The sequence below is a fragment of the Budorcas taxicolor genome, chromosome 1, assembly GCF_023091745.1.
Source record: "Budorcas taxicolor isolate Tak-1 chromosome 1, Takin1.1, whole genome shotgun sequence".
Classification (NCBI taxonomy): Eukaryota; Metazoa; Chordata; class Mammalia; order Artiodactyla; family Bovidae; genus Budorcas; species Budorcas taxicolor.
Genome location: NC_068910.1, coordinates 175,868,063 through 175,886,363, shown reverse-complemented (window position 1 = coordinate 175,886,363; position 18,301 = coordinate 175,868,063). Strand labels below are relative to the sequence as shown.

Sequence of the window (18,301 nt, the reverse complement as noted above, 5' to 3'; positions counted from 1 at the left end):
TACTATTATAATTTGTATTAATTGGCCTTTTTCTCTCATGTAGGGAAAAGTAATAGAACCTTTGAAAGATTTTCATAAGGATGAAGTAAGAATCTTAGGCAGAGAACTTGGACTTCCAGAAGAGTTAGTTTCCAGGCATCCGTTTCCAGGTAAGAAACGGAGTTCTGTTTGGTTTGCCATTGTCTTCATGTTGAGCGAGAATCAATTCAAACATGTTTTGAAGTAATTTATCATCTTAGAGATTATGTAACTTGAAAGAAAGGAAAGGATGGGTAGGGAATAAACATTCTTTTTAGTGCCTACTGTATATATTTCATTTTATTAAATCCTCATTTTTTAATTATATATTTATGTAAATGTTGCATTATCCTTGTGGAAATAGGTTGACATGTAATGTTGCCATCAGATAAGAAAACCAAGAAATATTTTAATAACATTGCCATATAATTCTCAGAACTTGGGTTTTTATGTTCTTTCTACCATACCATGATGTATTCCAGATAGTAATTAACTGGAAATAAGAGAAGTGTGACGCAAAGTAGCAAACTGAATGCTTCACCAGTGGCAACCCAGAACTGTCCCCTCGCCCTGCATCTTGTAGGGAGGCAGGGAGTTTTTTGCTGCTGTGTTTTAAAAGCTGGAACTGGATTGTGCCATATTTCCCATTGCTGCTGAAACCACCCATAGAAGACACGCTGCCTTTGTGCATTGTCACTTATCTTAATGTCAGTCCTTTGCTTTACATGACATAAAATAATTTGGTTTTGTTTTAGTGTAGTACAGATTTTTTTGTTACTTTTTAGTTTTGCTTTTATGGGTGGTAGAGAGTCTTCCTGCAGTGTGGGAGACTCAGGTTTGATCCCTAGGTCCGGAAGATCCCCTGGAGAAGGAAATGGCAAGCCACTCCAGTTTCTTGCCTGGAAAAAACCCCATGGACAGAGGAGCCTGGCATGCTACAGTCCATGGGATCGCAGAGTCAGACATGACCGAGTGACTTCACTTTGCACTTTAAAACTCAGTTCTTTGAAACCCTTATCCCCTGACTGACTTGTCTGAATGGATGAACCATTTGTTTTCACAGTGCTGTATGTAAGTCATTTGTGAACAAATGAAAATATTCCATTTTTAAGTAGTCATAAAAATATTAATAATTAAGCTGATATTTGTTAATTAGGACTGTAAGTCTTAGCCTGTTTTTGTTTTGAGTTCTTGAGCGTGGCAAGTCTTCTACCTCAGTTCCTATGTCTCTACTACAGTTATTAGGTGATGAGTTGAGAGTGATCTAATCAAATTAAAAAGAACAGTTAACGTTTCTTTAGTACTAGTGTGAGCTAGGCACTCTGGTAAATATTTTGCATATATTGTGTTATTTGATCCTCACAATAATAACTACTGTTATCCTGTTGTCCAGTTGAGAGAATTTAGGGACAGAGGCTAGTTTGCCAAAAGTTACACAGACTGAATTTGGAACCAGGAGTGTAGCCCCACTAAGGCCACTTCAGTACTGGTTACTCTTGACTATCCTATTGCCTCCATAAATAGTGTTACAAAGATAATGACCCACATAGAGATTAGCACTTGTTTATGTTACTAACTTTAATTCTCGTATTCGAGATGTTCGGTCCCAATGTGTGTTGGCAAAGAATTGTGTCTGCAAGTAGTTTTAAATAGATTGGCACATATATTGTGTATTAAAAATAATTATTAGAGAATTTTGAGGTTCTTAATACGTGTACTATGAAAATAAGAGATGGAAATAACTGATACAAAGAGAAATGAAGCATTCTGGAAGTGATGAGTTGTATGGGAAACTAATAGTTGCATTTCATGTTAAACACTTTAAAAACCCTGAAGTGTGTATGTCAATTATATTTCAATAAAAGCAGTATCTTGTGACACAGAGCTAAAGATATATCCGGTAGGGGAGAGGTGAGTAGTGTTCATGAGTAGACAGAAGGCAACTGCACTTTACTGGATGCTATACATGGGCACTTACAGTGCACGAAGCCACTGGATAAGTGACTCTCCCGAAAGTGGGGTTAGGTCGAGTGAGGGCTCCAGCGACAGCCCGGGCCTGGCGCCTGTACCCTGACGGAGTCGGAGCAGCTGCTGCGGAGCTCGCAGGAGGAGGGGTAGGGGGCGGAGCCGGTGGGTCGCCAGGGGCTCATGACTGCCGCCAAGCCTGGGGCCCCCCTGGTGACCCGGCAACTGCTCCAGTGCTGGCTGGAGGGGCTGTCTCGGGTGCCCGTTTGTAGGCTTCCTTCCTCACACCCCCAGGAAGGGCAGCATCCAATAAAAACTCTGTCCAGGAAAAAAAAAAAAGATTGTATATTAAATATAACATTTATATTAAATATTGTTGTACTCTTTCTTTAGGTCCTGGCCTGGCAATCAGAGTAATATGTGCTGAAGAACCTTATATTTGTAAGGATTTTCCTGAAACTAACAATATTTTGAAAATAGTAGCTGATTTTTCTGCAAGTGTTAAAAAGGTAATTTGTGTTGAATTTGTATATTATAGGAGCTTTAAAAAGATACAGCTAATCAACACAAGGAATTGAATGGATTCTTGTTGTATGTCAGTATTTACAATGAATTACTTAGGGTTTTGTTACTTGAAAATTCAGAGATATTTAACCTTTGGAAATGACTATGAAGACAGTATTCTACAGAGGCTCTTAAATGCAGACTTCTCTTTTCATCTATTCTATATATTTTTCAGCTATTCTATATATTTTAACAAATTAGATACTTTGAATTCCTGAAAATAAAATACTTGATATCAAGTATTTTAAAACACCCTTTCATACATCTTGTGAGAAAGTAAGGGAGATCATTTTAGTTCCAAACTGAGGATGATTGAGAAGTCTTCAGTTCTTCTGTATATTTGGTGCTTAAAATTTATAATCTGTATTAAAGTGGGGTTTGGTTGGTAGTGCTTTTGAGTGTCGGAAAAGAAGCAATGTAAATTATCTTTGGAGTCTCTTCATCTGGACTTCAGAGAATCCCCATTAATAGGACTTTAACAAATATGAGCTTATAATAAAAAACTCACAATACATCTAAAAATAAGGCACAATGAATGAGAGCTAGTAGAAGACGACCCTCAAGTACTTCAGATACTGGAATTAGCAATCATATATAAAGTACAAAGAATTAAAAGAAGCAGTTGTTAATGAGAATAAGGTATATAAGGTATATAAAATGCCTGGGAGCTTTGAAAAAAAATTAAGTTCTAGAAATGAAAATAACTGAAATTAAAAAGAGCTAGAGAGAGAGTTAGTGAACTTGAATTATCCAGAAATTGGAACAAAGCATCAAAGAGAAAATATGATTAGAAGAAGTTAAGACAAAATGAGAACGCCAACTTAAATGTATATCCCGAAGGAGATAGACAAAAGTATTTGAATTCTGTAACACTTTTGAAAGGGCTTCCCTGGTGAGCCAGTCACAGAGAACTGGACACGACTGAGTGACTAAGCACAGCACAGCACACTGTTGAAAGACACCATGCCTCAGATTCAGGAAATACGGTGCATCCCGATCAGGGTAAAGGAGGGGAATCTGACATCTAATAGGCATAACTGTGTGGGCTTCCCTGCTGGCTCAGAGGTGAAGAATCTGCCTGCAAGAGAAGCGGGTTCAGTCCCTGGGTGGGGAAGATCCCCTGAAGAAGGGCATGGCAACCCATGCCAGTATTCTTGCCTTGTCCATGTATTTTCATGGACAGAGAAGCCTGGTGGGCTACCGTCCATAGGGTTGCAGAGAGCTGGTCACAACTGAAGTGACTTGGCACACGTACAAGCATAGCCATGGAAACTATAGGCTGCCAAAGACAAAGCAACTACAAAGAAAAGATTGATTTCTGCATAAAGGAAATACTGTTGTGCAGGCTGTGAAAGGAACAGTAAAAGCAGGAAGAATTCAAAATGCCAAGAGAAAATACTTGTGAACAATAGTGAACAGGTAAATGGTCTCAAAGAACTTGGGCAAAATAAAGATATTTTCACAGAAACAGAATTTATTTGCCAATAGTCTATTACTTAAGGAGCTAAAGGCAATGGTTCTTAACCCTGGTTGTGTATTAGATTCAACAGGGGAAGCTTTTGAAGTATACTGTGATTGGACCCCTTCTGCCTAGAAGTTATTTAATTGATGTGAAATGGGACCTGAGTGTACTAAATAATTTGAGTGTGTAGCTAGGTTTGAGAACCACTGTTTTAAAGAACTGACCAAAGAAGGAAGGGGGTCCTAGTTTGAAGGGTCTGAGATACAGGAAAGACTGATAAGCAAATAAAATGGTAAATGGGTAAAATTAATCAGACAGGCTGTATAAACTGATCTCAATTTTGGTGTTTTGTTTTGTTTTTTACAAATACAACATACAGCTAAAATAGCTTGTAAGCCATAGAGGGATTGATTGGAGTTAAAGCATTCAAAGACCTTTGTATTGCTTGCCAGATGAGCACAGATTGATTCTCTTTTGTTAAAGATCCCCACTTAAGGGGAGCTGCTAAAGAATGAAAATAGAGGGTTTAACTTCACAACTAGTAAAGGGGAAATAAATGAGTTGGGAAAAATCGTCAGTTCAGAGAAATGTAAGAAAGGAGAAAGAAACATAAAAAATGGACACACAAACAGAAACTACTGAATAAACTGGTGGAATGGAATTGAGCCTTAATTGAAAGACTAACATCTTTAGTGAGGACACAACTGTCAAACTAGATTGAGGAGTAAAATCTAACTGTAGTCTGTTTACCTAGGGGTAGAAAGAGCGAAGGTAAAAGAATAGAAAAGGATAAAGGAATAGAAAGACATATATTCAATACTAGGCAAATAAACTGATAAATTCATTTCAGACAAAGTTGACTTTATAACAAAAAGTTCCCCTGGAGATAAGGAGAATTTGACTCGTGAGATATTCCTTGCCGGTGACAGAGAAAAAGCCTCCACGTGTATAAATCTTATCTGTATTTCTTGTCCTAATATTTAACTTTTCAAAGCCCTGGCCCTCAGAGATGAAATTCTGACAACACTGCATAGCACACACAAGTTAGAAATACCAAATAGAATCTATTGCTTACAAACTAGAAAGTATAGATACATAAGACAGTAGTAGGTACCAAAAGAATGACTACCTTATTTCTTGAAATCCTAAGAAGTATGTCTTTGATTTTCTTAGCCACATACGCTATTACAGAGAGTTAAAGCCTGCACGACAGAAGAGGATCAGGAAAAGCTGATGCAGATTACAAGTCTGCATTCACTGAATGCCTTCCTGCTACCAATTAAAACTGTGGGTGTGCAGGTGAGTTGTGTGAATTCATTGACCTGTGACATAACTTCGGCTGCTCTTTCTGCTAATATTGAAATAAGAATGACTTAAGGAAATGAAATATGAAAGTGTATACAACAAATTTAAAAAATGTAAAAAGGCAATATTTTATGAATGCTTATGGTGTGAATAAGGTTGTAGGAACTAAATATTCAGGCTGAGATTTTGTAGTTTTGAAACACCTGTCATCTATAACCAAAAGTAAAACTTCAAAGAATGAATTGTCATAGGATTGGCTTGCTTCTGCTTTGAAGGACAGGTACTGAGAGGTCATGTCCTCATTTATCCTTGATGTGAAATGTTCTGTGGCTTTAGAACTCTCTGACTGCAAGAAAGGCCCTGGATGGACATGTTTTTACCATTTAGGCCTTGTTCTCAGCTTGTGTTTCCCTTAAACCCATGTCCTCTGCCTCCTCAGCCTGTCTTCTCTCTTCCTCCGAGCTGTGATAATGTATAACTAACATTTTCAGCATTTGTTGTGCAGTCTTTCCAATTGTAAAAGCACGTGACTGTAACATAGTTCTCATCTTTGAAATGCTATTCATAAATAGATTATATTAAGTTTGCCTTTGTTTACATGATCATCCAGTGAGCTTCTAGGGGGAAAAGCTTGGGAGGATAGGGAAGGAGTAAGGTTTCTTTTCTGTGAATTAGGACTTGAAGTTAAATGGAAACCAGGAAAGGTGTCAGTAATTCTACTAAAAATCGTGTGAGTGCCAGTTAGTGGGTTAATGTAGTTAGTACACTTGCCTGGAAAATCCCATGGACGGAGGAGCCTGGTGGGCTGCAGTCCGTGGGGTCGCTAAGAGTTATACACGACTGAACGACTTCACCTTCACTTTTCACTTTCATGCACTGGAGAAGGAAATGGCAACCCCCTCCGGTGTTCTTGCCTGGAGAATCCCAGGGACGGTGGAGCCTGGTGGGCTGCCGTCTGTGGGGTCTCACAGAGTCTGACATGACTGAAGTGACGTAGCAGCAGTAGCAGTATAGTAGAATTAAGCGTGAAAAGAAATGTTTTACAGATCTCACTCTTTTCCCTAAATATGTGAATCTGAGCCCATTCTTTTAAATTCCCCTTTCTCCTGAATTCATGTAGCCCTGTTTGTAAATAAACAGTAAAACTTCATTGTTATTTTATAATTAAACTAAAGTATTTTAGTTCATGGAAATGATACGGGACAGTTGTTTCCTGCTTTCTCCCTCTTCCAGGGTCCTTATGTGAAAGCTACTTACATTGTTTTTAAATCAAATTGAAATAACCGTTCCTGGAATTGCAGAAGTAATTTTCTTTCAGTGGTATATGGTTTATCTCATCATAGATTCATTTTTAAATTCATGATATGCTATTTCAGGCAGATATTACCCTACTTTATAAAGATAGAAGAGCAGACAGGTTGACCCCCTGCCCCCCCAGTTCTAACTAGGTCTGTTGTTAAAAAACTTGCAGCCCTGTATGCTGACTTCTCATTTTCTGATAAGTTCATAGATAATACTATGGATAAATAAATATAATTTGTAGGATAAGTGATTTCTTTTTAAAAAATGATTTAACATATGCATACTACTATATATGAAATAACTCTAGTACAGGGAACTATAAATTATAATGGAAAAGAATGAAAAAGAGTATGTATATGTTTGTATAACTAAATCACTTTGTATACTTGAAACTAACATAGCATTGTAAATTAACTACACTTCATTTAAAAAAAAATGACGCTTATTCAGGGTCTATTACTTTTCCCGTCAAAATAGAAGTTTCTTTTGTTGTTAGTTATCTTTTAGTCTCTTAGGTCTTTGAAGCTGAGACTTAGAAATCCAGATAAAAATCATAATTTATGGTTAGTATAGCAATAAGGTTTATTTTCTAAATACCAAAATAAACTACTCGTTAAAAAAAAAATCAAAGGCGCAATACATTTAAAAACTAAATCTCCCTATTTTTGCTCTACAGTTAAATGTCCTTTCAGAATCATATAGAATGAGAATGAAAGGAAATTATTTGACACTTTGTACATCACCTTTTTCTTTTTAACCGAGCATCATGAACTTTTCATGCCATTGCAAGTAGATTCTTATTGTTAACTGTTGCCTTATATTCCATGTATGATTATACCATCATTTATTTAATTATTCTCCTACCAGTGGACATTTAAACCATTTTCACTTTGTCATTATCATAGGCAAGTAGTCTTATTTCTTCAAGGAGTTATTTCATGTGTTTCAGTAATATTTCTTGGATTAAAGAACATGTGTGCTTTAAACTTTAATAGATACTGTTATATTAGCATTCAAATAGTCTGAATTCTTATATTCTCAAGTTTACTGCGTATTTAGTAATTTTTTAATCTTGTGAGTTACTTTTCAGTTTAATTTTTTCAAAGCAAATTACTTGGATTAAACAAGACAGATGAAAAAGGAATCAATATTACCAGTTTTATTTGCTTGTTTTAAAATTTGCTTTCTTATTTTAAAACTAACTCATTTTAAAGGAATAAATTATTTATCTGATAAATATGGACAGATCTTGTCTCCCAAATGAGATGTACTGGCTTGTTTTAAAATTTGCTTTCTTATTTTAAAACTAACTCATTTTAAAGGAATAAATTATTTATCTGATAAATATGGACAGATCTTGTCTCCCAAATGAGATGTACTGGCTATCTGTATGTAGTTAAGCAGATATTTGGAATGAAATCCCAGTGGATCTCAAGTGTATGTTGAATAAACTGTTGAAGTTACTGTAACACTTTCTTTATATTGTCTAAGGTGATTTAAGTAGAATTTAATGAGGGATTTTTATTTAGGATTTATTTATGTTGTTAGCAAAATATCCATATACATTTTTAGTCAAGCATATTTTTGTTAAAAGTACTTTTCATGGTGTCACCATGCATGAAGTGTTTTCCATTCCATCTTTTGATTTATATAAAATCAATAAAAATTATCAATTGTATTTTTATTTTTAGGGTGACTGTCGTTCTTACAGTTACGTGTGTGGAATCTCCAGTAAGGATGAGCCTGACTGGGAATCTCTTATTTTCCTGGCTAGACTTATACCTCGTATGTGTCACAACATTAACAGGTATGTTCTGCAGTTGGCAGAGGGGTGAGATGTAGTATAAGGCTGTGGTTTTTTTTTTTTAAGGTCTTCCCATTGTTGAAAGACAGCTTAGATCACAACCCAGTAGGTATTTAATAATACTTTGTATTTTGTTTGTTCATTGTAGTACAATCATCTGCTTATTAAAAAATTTTTTTGAGGTAAATAGGATGGCTTTTATAGAATAGTTTTAGTATGAAATTTAAAGACTTTAAAAATGTCTGTCCAACTAGCAACTTACACTATTTGTTTTATGATGTTTTATTCCAGAAAGATTGAAAAAAATGTACAAGTTACTTACTATTAGGGACTTGGTCAATTTAATAATCATTACAGAGTAAAGTTGGACACGATTGAGCAATTGAACTGAACTGAACAGAGTAAAGATAAAAACATACCAGATAGCATTAAAATAACTGCCTTAAATATTAAAAAAATTTTGAACTTAGTTCTTCAGATCTAGTTTTCCTTTAATTTACACATAAATTTCTTATGTCGGGTATATCAACAGCTGATTTATAACCTATATGTAATACTCAGTAGCATTGTCTCCTTTACAGTTCAGAAATATTACTCATTTAGTACCAGATTGCTAATTAAATGTTCTTATTTCACAGTTTTTTACTCTTGTCTATTTCCTTCATGAGTATTAGGCAGTTGACAATCAAAAAGGATTACCTGAGATTTCAGTTTACTCAAATTAGCTACAGAGTTTATAAACCTACCTGTTGGTGTTCACATAGCAGGGTGTGTACATTTCTCTCTTTTTGGCCGTTCCTCACGGCTTGTGGGATCTTAGGTCCCTGACCAGAGGTTGAACACATGCCCTCGGCAGTGAAGGCACAGAGTTGTAACCATTGGACTACCAGGGAATTTCTGTGGTGTGTATATCAGTACAGAAATATACTGATGTGGCTAGTGTTTTTAGACTGGTGTTGGCCTTTAAGATAAGAAGTCAGAGGGAAGTCACATTTTTACTAATGGGAACATGTTAAAAAGGCTTGCATAGATGAACCAAAGGCCTCCAAATATAGATAAACCTTTAATACACTGAAAAGAGTGAATTATTAATAAACAATGGTAAATTTGTAGTTGCCTATTTTGAATGGATGTAATTGTCTTAGTTAAGATAATTAATGGTTTAAAATTCTAAAATGCTAATACCTAAATAAAATTCATTGGTCATACAGAAAATTCCCTTTCACTATGTTTGGCTCCATTGCTTTACTATATAATTAGTATATTTTTCATTTCGCAGCATTCTTATAGTTTCATCTTGTCTCCGTCCTTTTCTTTTACCAAAGGGCCCTTACTCTTGTTTAAACTTTATCTCTGTCCTTTTGTATTCTAGTCTTTCTGCCTGTCTTTTCTGTTTTCCCTCGTTTCTCTCTCCCTCCATTCTTAATCCTTCCTCTCTTCCCCAAAAGGAAAAAAATCAGCAACCAATAAACAAAAAACTAGATTTTAAAAATATGAACCTAGCAAGCCCCTAAAAAATGTATTTGGTGATTTTTAAAGTTTTTTTGGGGGGGATTGGAATTTAAGTAATTTTTTTAAAAAGCTTTCAATTTTTGCCAACCCCTGCCCGCCCCTAGTTTGCATGGTGGAATCTTTGTGTAGAGAGGGACGGTTCCAGTTTTACTGTCTCACACAGGATGGAAGACTGCTTGTCTCTGTACATATTCTATGACCACTCTTGTTTGAAATAAATAAGACAGAAAGGAGCAAGTTAATGGCATTCTCTTGCCTAGTTGCTTTTTCCTCTAAGGATTATGAGCTCTAGGAAGTATATTGCTTTAAAGTGTGGCTTACTTTCAGTACGTGGGATGAAACCCTTCCTGCAAAAGTATGTTTGGAAGGAGGCAATGGAATAGTTGGTGGTTTTGATCGGATGCTTTTTTCTTCGGTATGTTTATTTTATTCTAAGTACCTATTAATAAGAAGGGAAAAAGGTATTGTTAAACTTCCTCTTGCTAGATGCAGGGGAGATTTATTTTCTCTGCTAGAGACAGATGTGGCTAAGGAAAAGGGACAGTTGCCTGCTGGCTGAGAGCTGGATTGGAAAGAGCCAGGTGGCACTTGTCTCTATCCCCTTCTCTCTCTTGCTTTCTGGGTGAAGGTTATAGAACAGATTCTCCAAATCAGCAACAAGATTCCCCTTGAGTTGTTGTACTTATTTGATACTAATTTCTTTAAGCTATCTTCCAAATTCTACTTTTATTAACATCTGCAATGTATCTTCATAAGTTTCAAACAGACGTTTACTTGAGGCAGTAATGAGTCATTCCTTTTCCAACAAGTCTTACTTTGGTGACATTTACCCCCCACCCCCCTTACTATTTACTTAAATTTTTGGCTTTGCTGGGTCTTTGTTGCTGTGCAAGGGCTTTTTCTAGTAACTGCTGGCAGGCTTCTCATTGCAATGGCTTCTTGTTGCAGAGCACAGGTTCCAGGGTGTGTGGGCTTCAGTAGTTGTGTTACATAGGCTCAGTTGCTCTGTGGCACGTGGGATCTTCCTGGACCAGGGTCAAACCCATATCCCCTTCATTGGCAGGCAGATTCTTAACCATTGGACTACTGTTTAAGAATGGCTTCCCTGGTGACTTCCCATATTTTATTCATGAAATATGTACATAGTGAAATAAGAATCTTTCTTTGGGATCAGTGTTCTCCAAAGTGTAAGAAAAAAAAAAGGTTGAGTGGTCAGATACGTTTGGGAAATTCACTATAGCTTCATCTTGGAGGTTACCAGTGCATATTAGCTTATTATAGTGTCTGAAGTTTTGTTACCAGTCAGTTCAGTCACTCAGTCTTTGTGACCCCATGGACTGCAGCACACCAGGCCTCCCTGTCCACCACCAACTCCCGAAGTCTACTCAAACTCATGTCCATTGAGTCGGTGATGCCATCCAACCACCTCATCCTCTGTCATCCCCTTCTCTCACCTTCAGTCTTTCACAGCCTCAGGGTCTTTTCAGATGAGTCAGTTCTTTGCATCAGGTGGCCAAAGTATTAGAGTTTCAGCTTCAGCATCAGTCTTTCCAATGAATATTCAGGACTGATTTCCTTTAGGATGGACTGGTTGGATCTCCTTGCAGTCCAGGGGACTCCCAAGAGTCTTTTCCAACACCACAGTTCAAAAGCATCAATTCTTCGGCACTCAGCTTTCTTTCTAGTCCAGCGCTCACATCCATACATGACCACTGGAAAAACCATAGCTTTGACTAGACGGACCTTTGTTGACAAAGTAATGTCTCTACTTTTGAATATGCTGTCTAGGTTGGTCAAAACTTTTCTTCCAAAGTGCAACCGTCTTTTAATTTCATGGCTGCAGTCACCATCTGTAGTGATTTTAGAGCCCCCCAAAATAAAGTCAGCCACTGTTTCCCCATCTATTTGCCATGAAGTGATGGGACCAGATGCCACGATCTTAGTTTTCTGAATATTGAGCTTTAAGCCAACTTTTTCACTCTCGTCTTTCACTTTCATCAACAGGCTCTTTAGTTGTTCTTTGCTTTCTGCCATAAGGGTGGTGTCATCTGCATATTGGCATTATTGATATTTCTCCCAGCAGTCTTGACTCCAGCTTGTGCTTCATCCAGCCCAGCGTTTCTCATGGTGTACTCTGTGTATAAGTTAAATAAGCTGCTGCTGCTGCTAAGTTGCTTCAGTCGTATCCGACTCTGTGCGACCCCATAGACGGCAGCCCACCAGGCTCCCCCGTCCCTGGGATTCTCCAAGCAAGAACACTGGAGTGGGTTGCCATTTCCTTCTCCAATGCATGAAAGTGAAAAGTGAAAGGGAAGTCACTCAGTTGTGTCTGACTCTTAGTGACCCCATGGACTACAGCCCACCAGGGTCCTCTGTCCCTGAGATTTTCCAGACAAGAGTATTGGAGTGGGGTGCCATTGCCTTCTCTGAAGTTAAATAAGCAGGGTGACAATATACAGTCTTGACGTATGCCTTTTCCTGTTTGGAACCAGTCTGTTCCATGTCCAGTTCTAACTGTTGCTTCCTGACATGAGTACAGATTTCTCAAGAGGCAGGTCAGGTGGTCTGGTATGCCTATCCCTTGAAGAATTTTCCACAGTTTGTGATGATCCACACAGTCAAGGGCTTTGGCATAGTCAATCAAGCAGAAGTAGATGTTTTTCTGGAACTCTCTTGCTATTTTGATGATCCAACGGATGTTGGCAATTTAATCTCTGGTTCCTCTGCCTTTTCTAAAACCAACTTGAACATCTGGAAGTTCACGGTGCACGTATTGTTGAAGCCTGACTTGGAGAATTTTGAGCATTACTTTACTCGCGTGTGAGATGATGCAGTTGTGCGGTAGCTTGAGCATTCTTTAGCATTGCCCTTAAAACCTATTTATTTAATCATTTTCCCCCAGGCTTTTGTGAACTGATTTCCTAGAGCTACCATAACAAATCACCATGAACTAGAAGGCTTAACACAATAAAATTCTATTATGTCACAGTTCTGGAGACTATAACTCTGATATTAAGGGTGATGTCAGCAGGGCATTGCTCTCTCTGAAGGGTCTAGGGGAGAATTCTTCTCTTCATAGTTTCTGATGTTTGCTGGTAGTCGTTGCCTTGAGGCAGTCGAACTCCAGTCTTCATCTCCATCTTTACATGGCCCTCTCTTCTCCGTGTGTCTGTCTTTCCAGATTGCCTTTTGCTTAGAAGGACACCCACCTATCATTGGATTAGCCTCCTGCCCCCCCACCCAAATTATGACCTTTATTTGATTACATTTGCAAAGACCCTGTTTTCACCCCCAGATTCTAGATGAACTTGAAGTTTTGGGTATACTTTTCAATCCAGTATGTTAAATGGAAAGAGGATTGTGATAATCAAGTTTATCTTCACACTAGTATTTCAGAGAATGTATTTTGAGGAAGGTTCAGACAACAGATACCTTCTATAATCCTGTCCTTCCCATTGGGGATTTGAAGTGGGTAAGAGATGGGCCTAAGAACAAATGCAAAGAATGTTATTTTATGTGCTTTGTTTCCTCATACTAAAATGTATTTTCTTTATAATTTTCACTTCCTTCCTTCTAGAGTTGTTTATATATTTGGCCCACCAGTTAAAGAACCTCCTACAGATGTTACTCCCACTTTCTTGACCACAGGGGTGCTCAGTACTTTACGCCAAGCTGATTTTGAGGCCCATAACATTCTCAGGGAGTCTGGTAAGTTGCCCATTTTGTTCATTACTACATGCTTCAGCTAGATTTTGAAAGCTTGACTTTATGATTTTTAGTTGGAGGATTCAGCTTTTAGTATTCCTATTTGATTCTGTGGGTAGTTCTGTGACATTGCCTTATCCATATAGAATTTACTCATGTTTATGGTCACTTGCAGACATGTACAGAGTGACAAAACTTGAATTGCTCAGCTCAGATGTTCCCAGCTGAGGTTGAAGATGGCAGTCCTCTGTCTTGTTTCAGCTCTGTTTCTGTAAACAGGTGTCTTTTTTGTCGTCTATTTAATGCCATGTTGTTTTGCATTTTCATGCTTTTTGTTGGTGATTTCACTGTTTAAAAATGTCCTCTAAGCTTAGTGCTGAGGTGCTGCTGACTAGGTTCCTAAGCACAGGAAGACCATCACGTGCCTTACTGAGAAAATAGGTGTGTTAGATAAGCTTCCTTCAAGCTAGAGTTACAGTGCCATTGGCTGTGAGCTCACTGTAATGAATCTACAATAGATATTGAGTAAGGTGTCTTTAAACAGAAAACACATAAAGAAAGGTTATATATTGATCAGTTGATGAATATGTTATGACTAGAGGCTTGCAAGACCCTAACTCCGTATTCCCTCTAGGGTTAGTGGCTCAGCATTTTCTTATTCAGTGTTTGCAGTATAGAAGATAATTATATGAATAATGAATTGACTTATATGTATAGCACATCACTGCAGTCATCAGACTCTGTAATTTGTATTTGTGATTGCGTTTGCTTACAGTGCTATGAGAGTAGCTGAATACAGTACATGGTGACAGTCCTAAGAAGAGGTGTGTCTGTGTGTGTGATTGTAGGTCCTGTCTGGAAGGATTTGATTGAACGGAGAGTGCTTTCCTGTGGCGTGGTGATTGATTCTACATGTTAACTTCCTTTCCCTAGGGTATGCTGGGAAAATCAGCCAGATGCCGGTGATTTTGACACCTTTGCATTTTGATCGGGACCCACTTCAGAAGCAGCCTTCTTGCCAGAGATCTGTGGTTATTCGAACCTTTATTACTAGCGATTTCATGACTGGTATACCTGCAACCCCTGGCAGCGAGATCCCCATAGAGGTAATAGATACATTTTTGTCTGATGTACATATTTAATACCTTAACATTTTATAATAATGGTGAATGGGATAGGCTATGGCAATGTTGATATTTCTGAGGTTGGTTTTCTGTTCATAAAATAGGCTCTAATTTTTTAAATCTCCACATAATTCATTATTTAATACATTATAGTAGGAAAAGGCCCTGAGTATATTAACCTCTCTTCCAGATGTCTGATTACTATGTGGAGACTCCCAACTCTAATCTATCTTTTTATCTAATCGTGCCAACCTCTGCCTTATAAATAATGTCCTCCAAGTAAAACAGAAAACCCTAGGAGTGAAGAAGAGTCAATTAGATATAAGGATGAAATTTAATAGCATTATGGCCAGGCACCCATGAATTTCTTCATGCTCTGCCAACTAGCAATTACAGTTTTGATCATCATCTTCTTTCTTGTTATCCCTCCACTAGAGTGTTGTTTCCAGAGGAGCTGTTTCTAAGATAGCAAGTAAAAGTCAAAGCAAGACTTTATTAGTTGTACCACTGTTCCAGGACTCTAATACAGGGCTCTGATTATATTACTAGCTAGTATAGAAATGTGGTTTGGAGAATGTGGCTTAGAGTCTGTTTTCCCTTAGGCTTGCATTTGCCCAGCCTCTGGCCAGTTAGGTGACAAGGCCTTCCTCGTCTATACATGTAGCAGTGTTTATTATTACCTGTGTTATGTGCCACCGTAGTGGCCTCGGAGTTGTGAGCTGCAGAGAATCTGTGAAGCGTTGTCTTCCGCCCATGATGTCTCATGCTTGGATGCTGCAGCAGTGTCAGGTTGCTATAGATGCTTCTAAACATTTGCTGTGGACCAGTAACACCCATGACTTGCAGAGTGCACGAGTACTGCTGAATTTAAGTCACTTAAATCTGTGGAGTCACTGCGTAGATTAATCATAAATGTATCCCATACACCTAGAAAGTGAAAGTTGCTCAGTCGTGTCTGACTCTTTGCGAATCCATGGACTGTATAGCCCATGGAGTTCTCCAGGCCAGAATACTGGAGTGGGTTGCCATCCCCTTCTCCAGGGGATCTTCCCAATTCAGGGATCAAACCCAGGTCTCCTGCATTGCAGGTGGATTCTTCACCAGCTGAGCCACAAGGGAAGCCCATATACATAGAGAACAGTGGTAAAAATAGATTGTGTTTTAATTTGAAATTACAAATGAAATTACGAATTCTAGATCTGTTGAACATGCAATGGACCCTAGCTCTTTATTTATAATCTTTGTTTTATAACAGGTGGTGTTAAAGATGGTCACTGAGATTAAGAAGATTCCTGGTATTTCTCGAATTATGTATGACTTAACATCAAAGCCCCCAGGAACTACTGAGTGGGAGTAATAAACTTCTTGTTCTACTAAAGTTCCGTGTGCAGTTTAAATTGTTTAGAAACCATTCCCAGTATTGAATGCAGTACTGTTAAAAGTGTTACTGGAGCAACCACATCACATCTGAATTCTCTACAGCAAAAGTCTACGGCTTAAGAGCTGAGCTGGGGATAACTAAAAGGGACTGAAGAGTTCGTACGGGTATAATCAAAGCACCATTGCCTACACTCAGACAGACTGACACTGCTTTTGCCTTTACCTCTGTCTCACTTGTTCTTTATGTATAAATTCACTGTTTCTATTGATGTCTCTGCAATCAAAGATGTATGGAAGTGGGTGAATTTGGGGGGCTGGTAGTAGACTTCTGTCCCCTTGCCAGTTTCTAAGAGATGTTAGAAACACCATTATTTACCAATGTGACTTAGTATGTATACCTTTTGGCGAAACTAAATTTCCCTGTAAGTAACTTTATTCCTCCACGAAGGGGTCAACATATCAGATAAAGATATGGGTGGGCTGTCCCACCCACTTTTGCAGGACACTGGGACCATAAAATGGTAAGCTACCTTAAGATGGAAAAGCACCAGGAATTTGTTGAAGGACTTTGGGTTTTATGTCATTGCAGTCATGGGAGGAAGGAACTGTGTATGGTCGCCATTTAAAATGTTTTCACATCATGCTCCATGTTGCGCTCTGTCAACCTGTTCATTAGTAAGGAGCTTTCTCCTCCTAGTCTTATGTTGCAAGCTCGCAGAGCCTTGTAGAGGAAGGAATTTTCTGTTCTGTCCACAGAAGAGACTGTCTTTGGGTCTAGTGTAAAGTTCGAGCATTTTTATCTTGTTTGGCCAGAGTGAAGCTCTGAGATCACAGAAACCATCATGCATGCCCGCAGCTTACAGATGCATGCCTGCGGTTTACATAATCTAGTAAAGAGCTGTAAAATGAACTCTCGGTGTAATCTATAGATATTTTTTTTAATGCACTGCTCAGAAGATTGTGACCTGTCTTGGCCCATGCCAAGTGTTGCCAAACTTTGTACTTCTTTCTACCAGCTGTAAGAGAACATTCAAGAACTGGTATAGGACTTTTTGCCATTGCCACCAGTTTCTAACAGATGCTTTTATAACATTCATATATGCACTATAAAAATAGACAGTACTAGATTTGAATTTTACAACCATTTCTCTCTCAATATTTTAGTTGATGTTACTGTTTTAAAATGTTACCTTGTATTTTCTCATACGAATTCCATCTCAAGTTGCTGCCTCTTATGTAGTCTTTAAGATTTTCTGTATTAATCAGCTATACAAATTTGTTTGGAATCAATCCACCGTTAGATAAATAATAAAATTACGCATGGCAGAAGTCTTCCTTTCATTCTGGTTGGTCCAGGGTATAAGAAAACTATGTCCCTGGACCAGCAAGGGAAGAGCTTCTGACTGTTGTAACTTATCTGTATCTGAGAGATAGCAGTGTTTGACTTCTACAAAACTTGAAGGGTTCATTCTCTGTCCTAACAATGAGGTACTCACAGTGGCCTTGTACAGAGAGGGTATACTAGTGGCCTGGCCTTAACAGACTTGAAGGTACGTTATTTTAGAGCTGAAATAGACAGTATATAAAAGGCTTGTAAACCTTTGTGTTTATGTGACAAAAGAATTCCTCTTCTAGCAAAAGTGTCTTATAATTTTGTATTCAGACAAGTAATAGGAATCTAGGAAGACTTTTTCCCTAAAGTATGTTCTGTGGAACACTGTTCACTTGAATGAACGATGAATATTGAGCACCCTTCACTCAACACTGTTCCACAGAGATAAAGGGGTAGGTGGTCGCGTATAATTTTGGGACGTGCTGCTCACTTGTCCTTACATCTTGGAGATTTATGGGATGCATTATTTTCAAAGTTCTTAAGAAACCTTGAAGTTAGAAACAGTTGTTGCTTTTTATAACCTAATTATTCCTGATATTTGTTCACTAAACCCCCTTTTATATAATTCTTCTTAATAATAAAATTGGAAAAATTGCTCCTCTAAAACACTTGTCGACATGATATAGTAAAAAACAATTCTAGAATTCAAAGATTTCTTAATGTTTAGTACCCTGTCTTCCTTTGCAAAGCACTTTTTTACTTTGTGTCGTGTAGTATTGCTCTACACCTTCACAGTATTTTATACAGGGGCCTGAGTAAAGTTAAGA

The 18,301-nt window shown here is 37.9% G+C and overlaps 1 protein-coding gene across 1 annotated transcript in view; it reads left to right on the top strand.

The window, feature by feature from the left end:
- The window catches only part of GMPS (guanine monophosphate synthase), a 76,304-nt gene extending 58,228 nt beyond the window's left edge, over window positions 1–18,076 (top strand). Inside the window, exons 10-16 of the mRNA XM_052636454.1 lie at window positions 44–149; window positions 2,377–2,492; window positions 5,183–5,308; window positions 8,308–8,423; window positions 13,510–13,640; window positions 14,571–14,743; window positions 16,017–18,076. Of these exons, the coding sequence (XP_052492414.1) occupies window positions 44–149; window positions 2,377–2,492; window positions 5,183–5,308; window positions 8,308–8,423; window positions 13,510–13,640; window positions 14,571–14,743; window positions 16,017–16,118 (870 nt within the window). The 3' untranslated portion in view covers window positions 16,119–18,076. The remainder of the gene's footprint in view (window positions 1–43; window positions 150–2,376; window positions 2,493–5,182; window positions 5,309–8,307; window positions 8,424–13,509; window positions 13,641–14,570; window positions 14,744–16,016) is intronic.
- The last annotated feature ends 225 nt before the right edge of the window (window positions 18,077–18,301 follow it).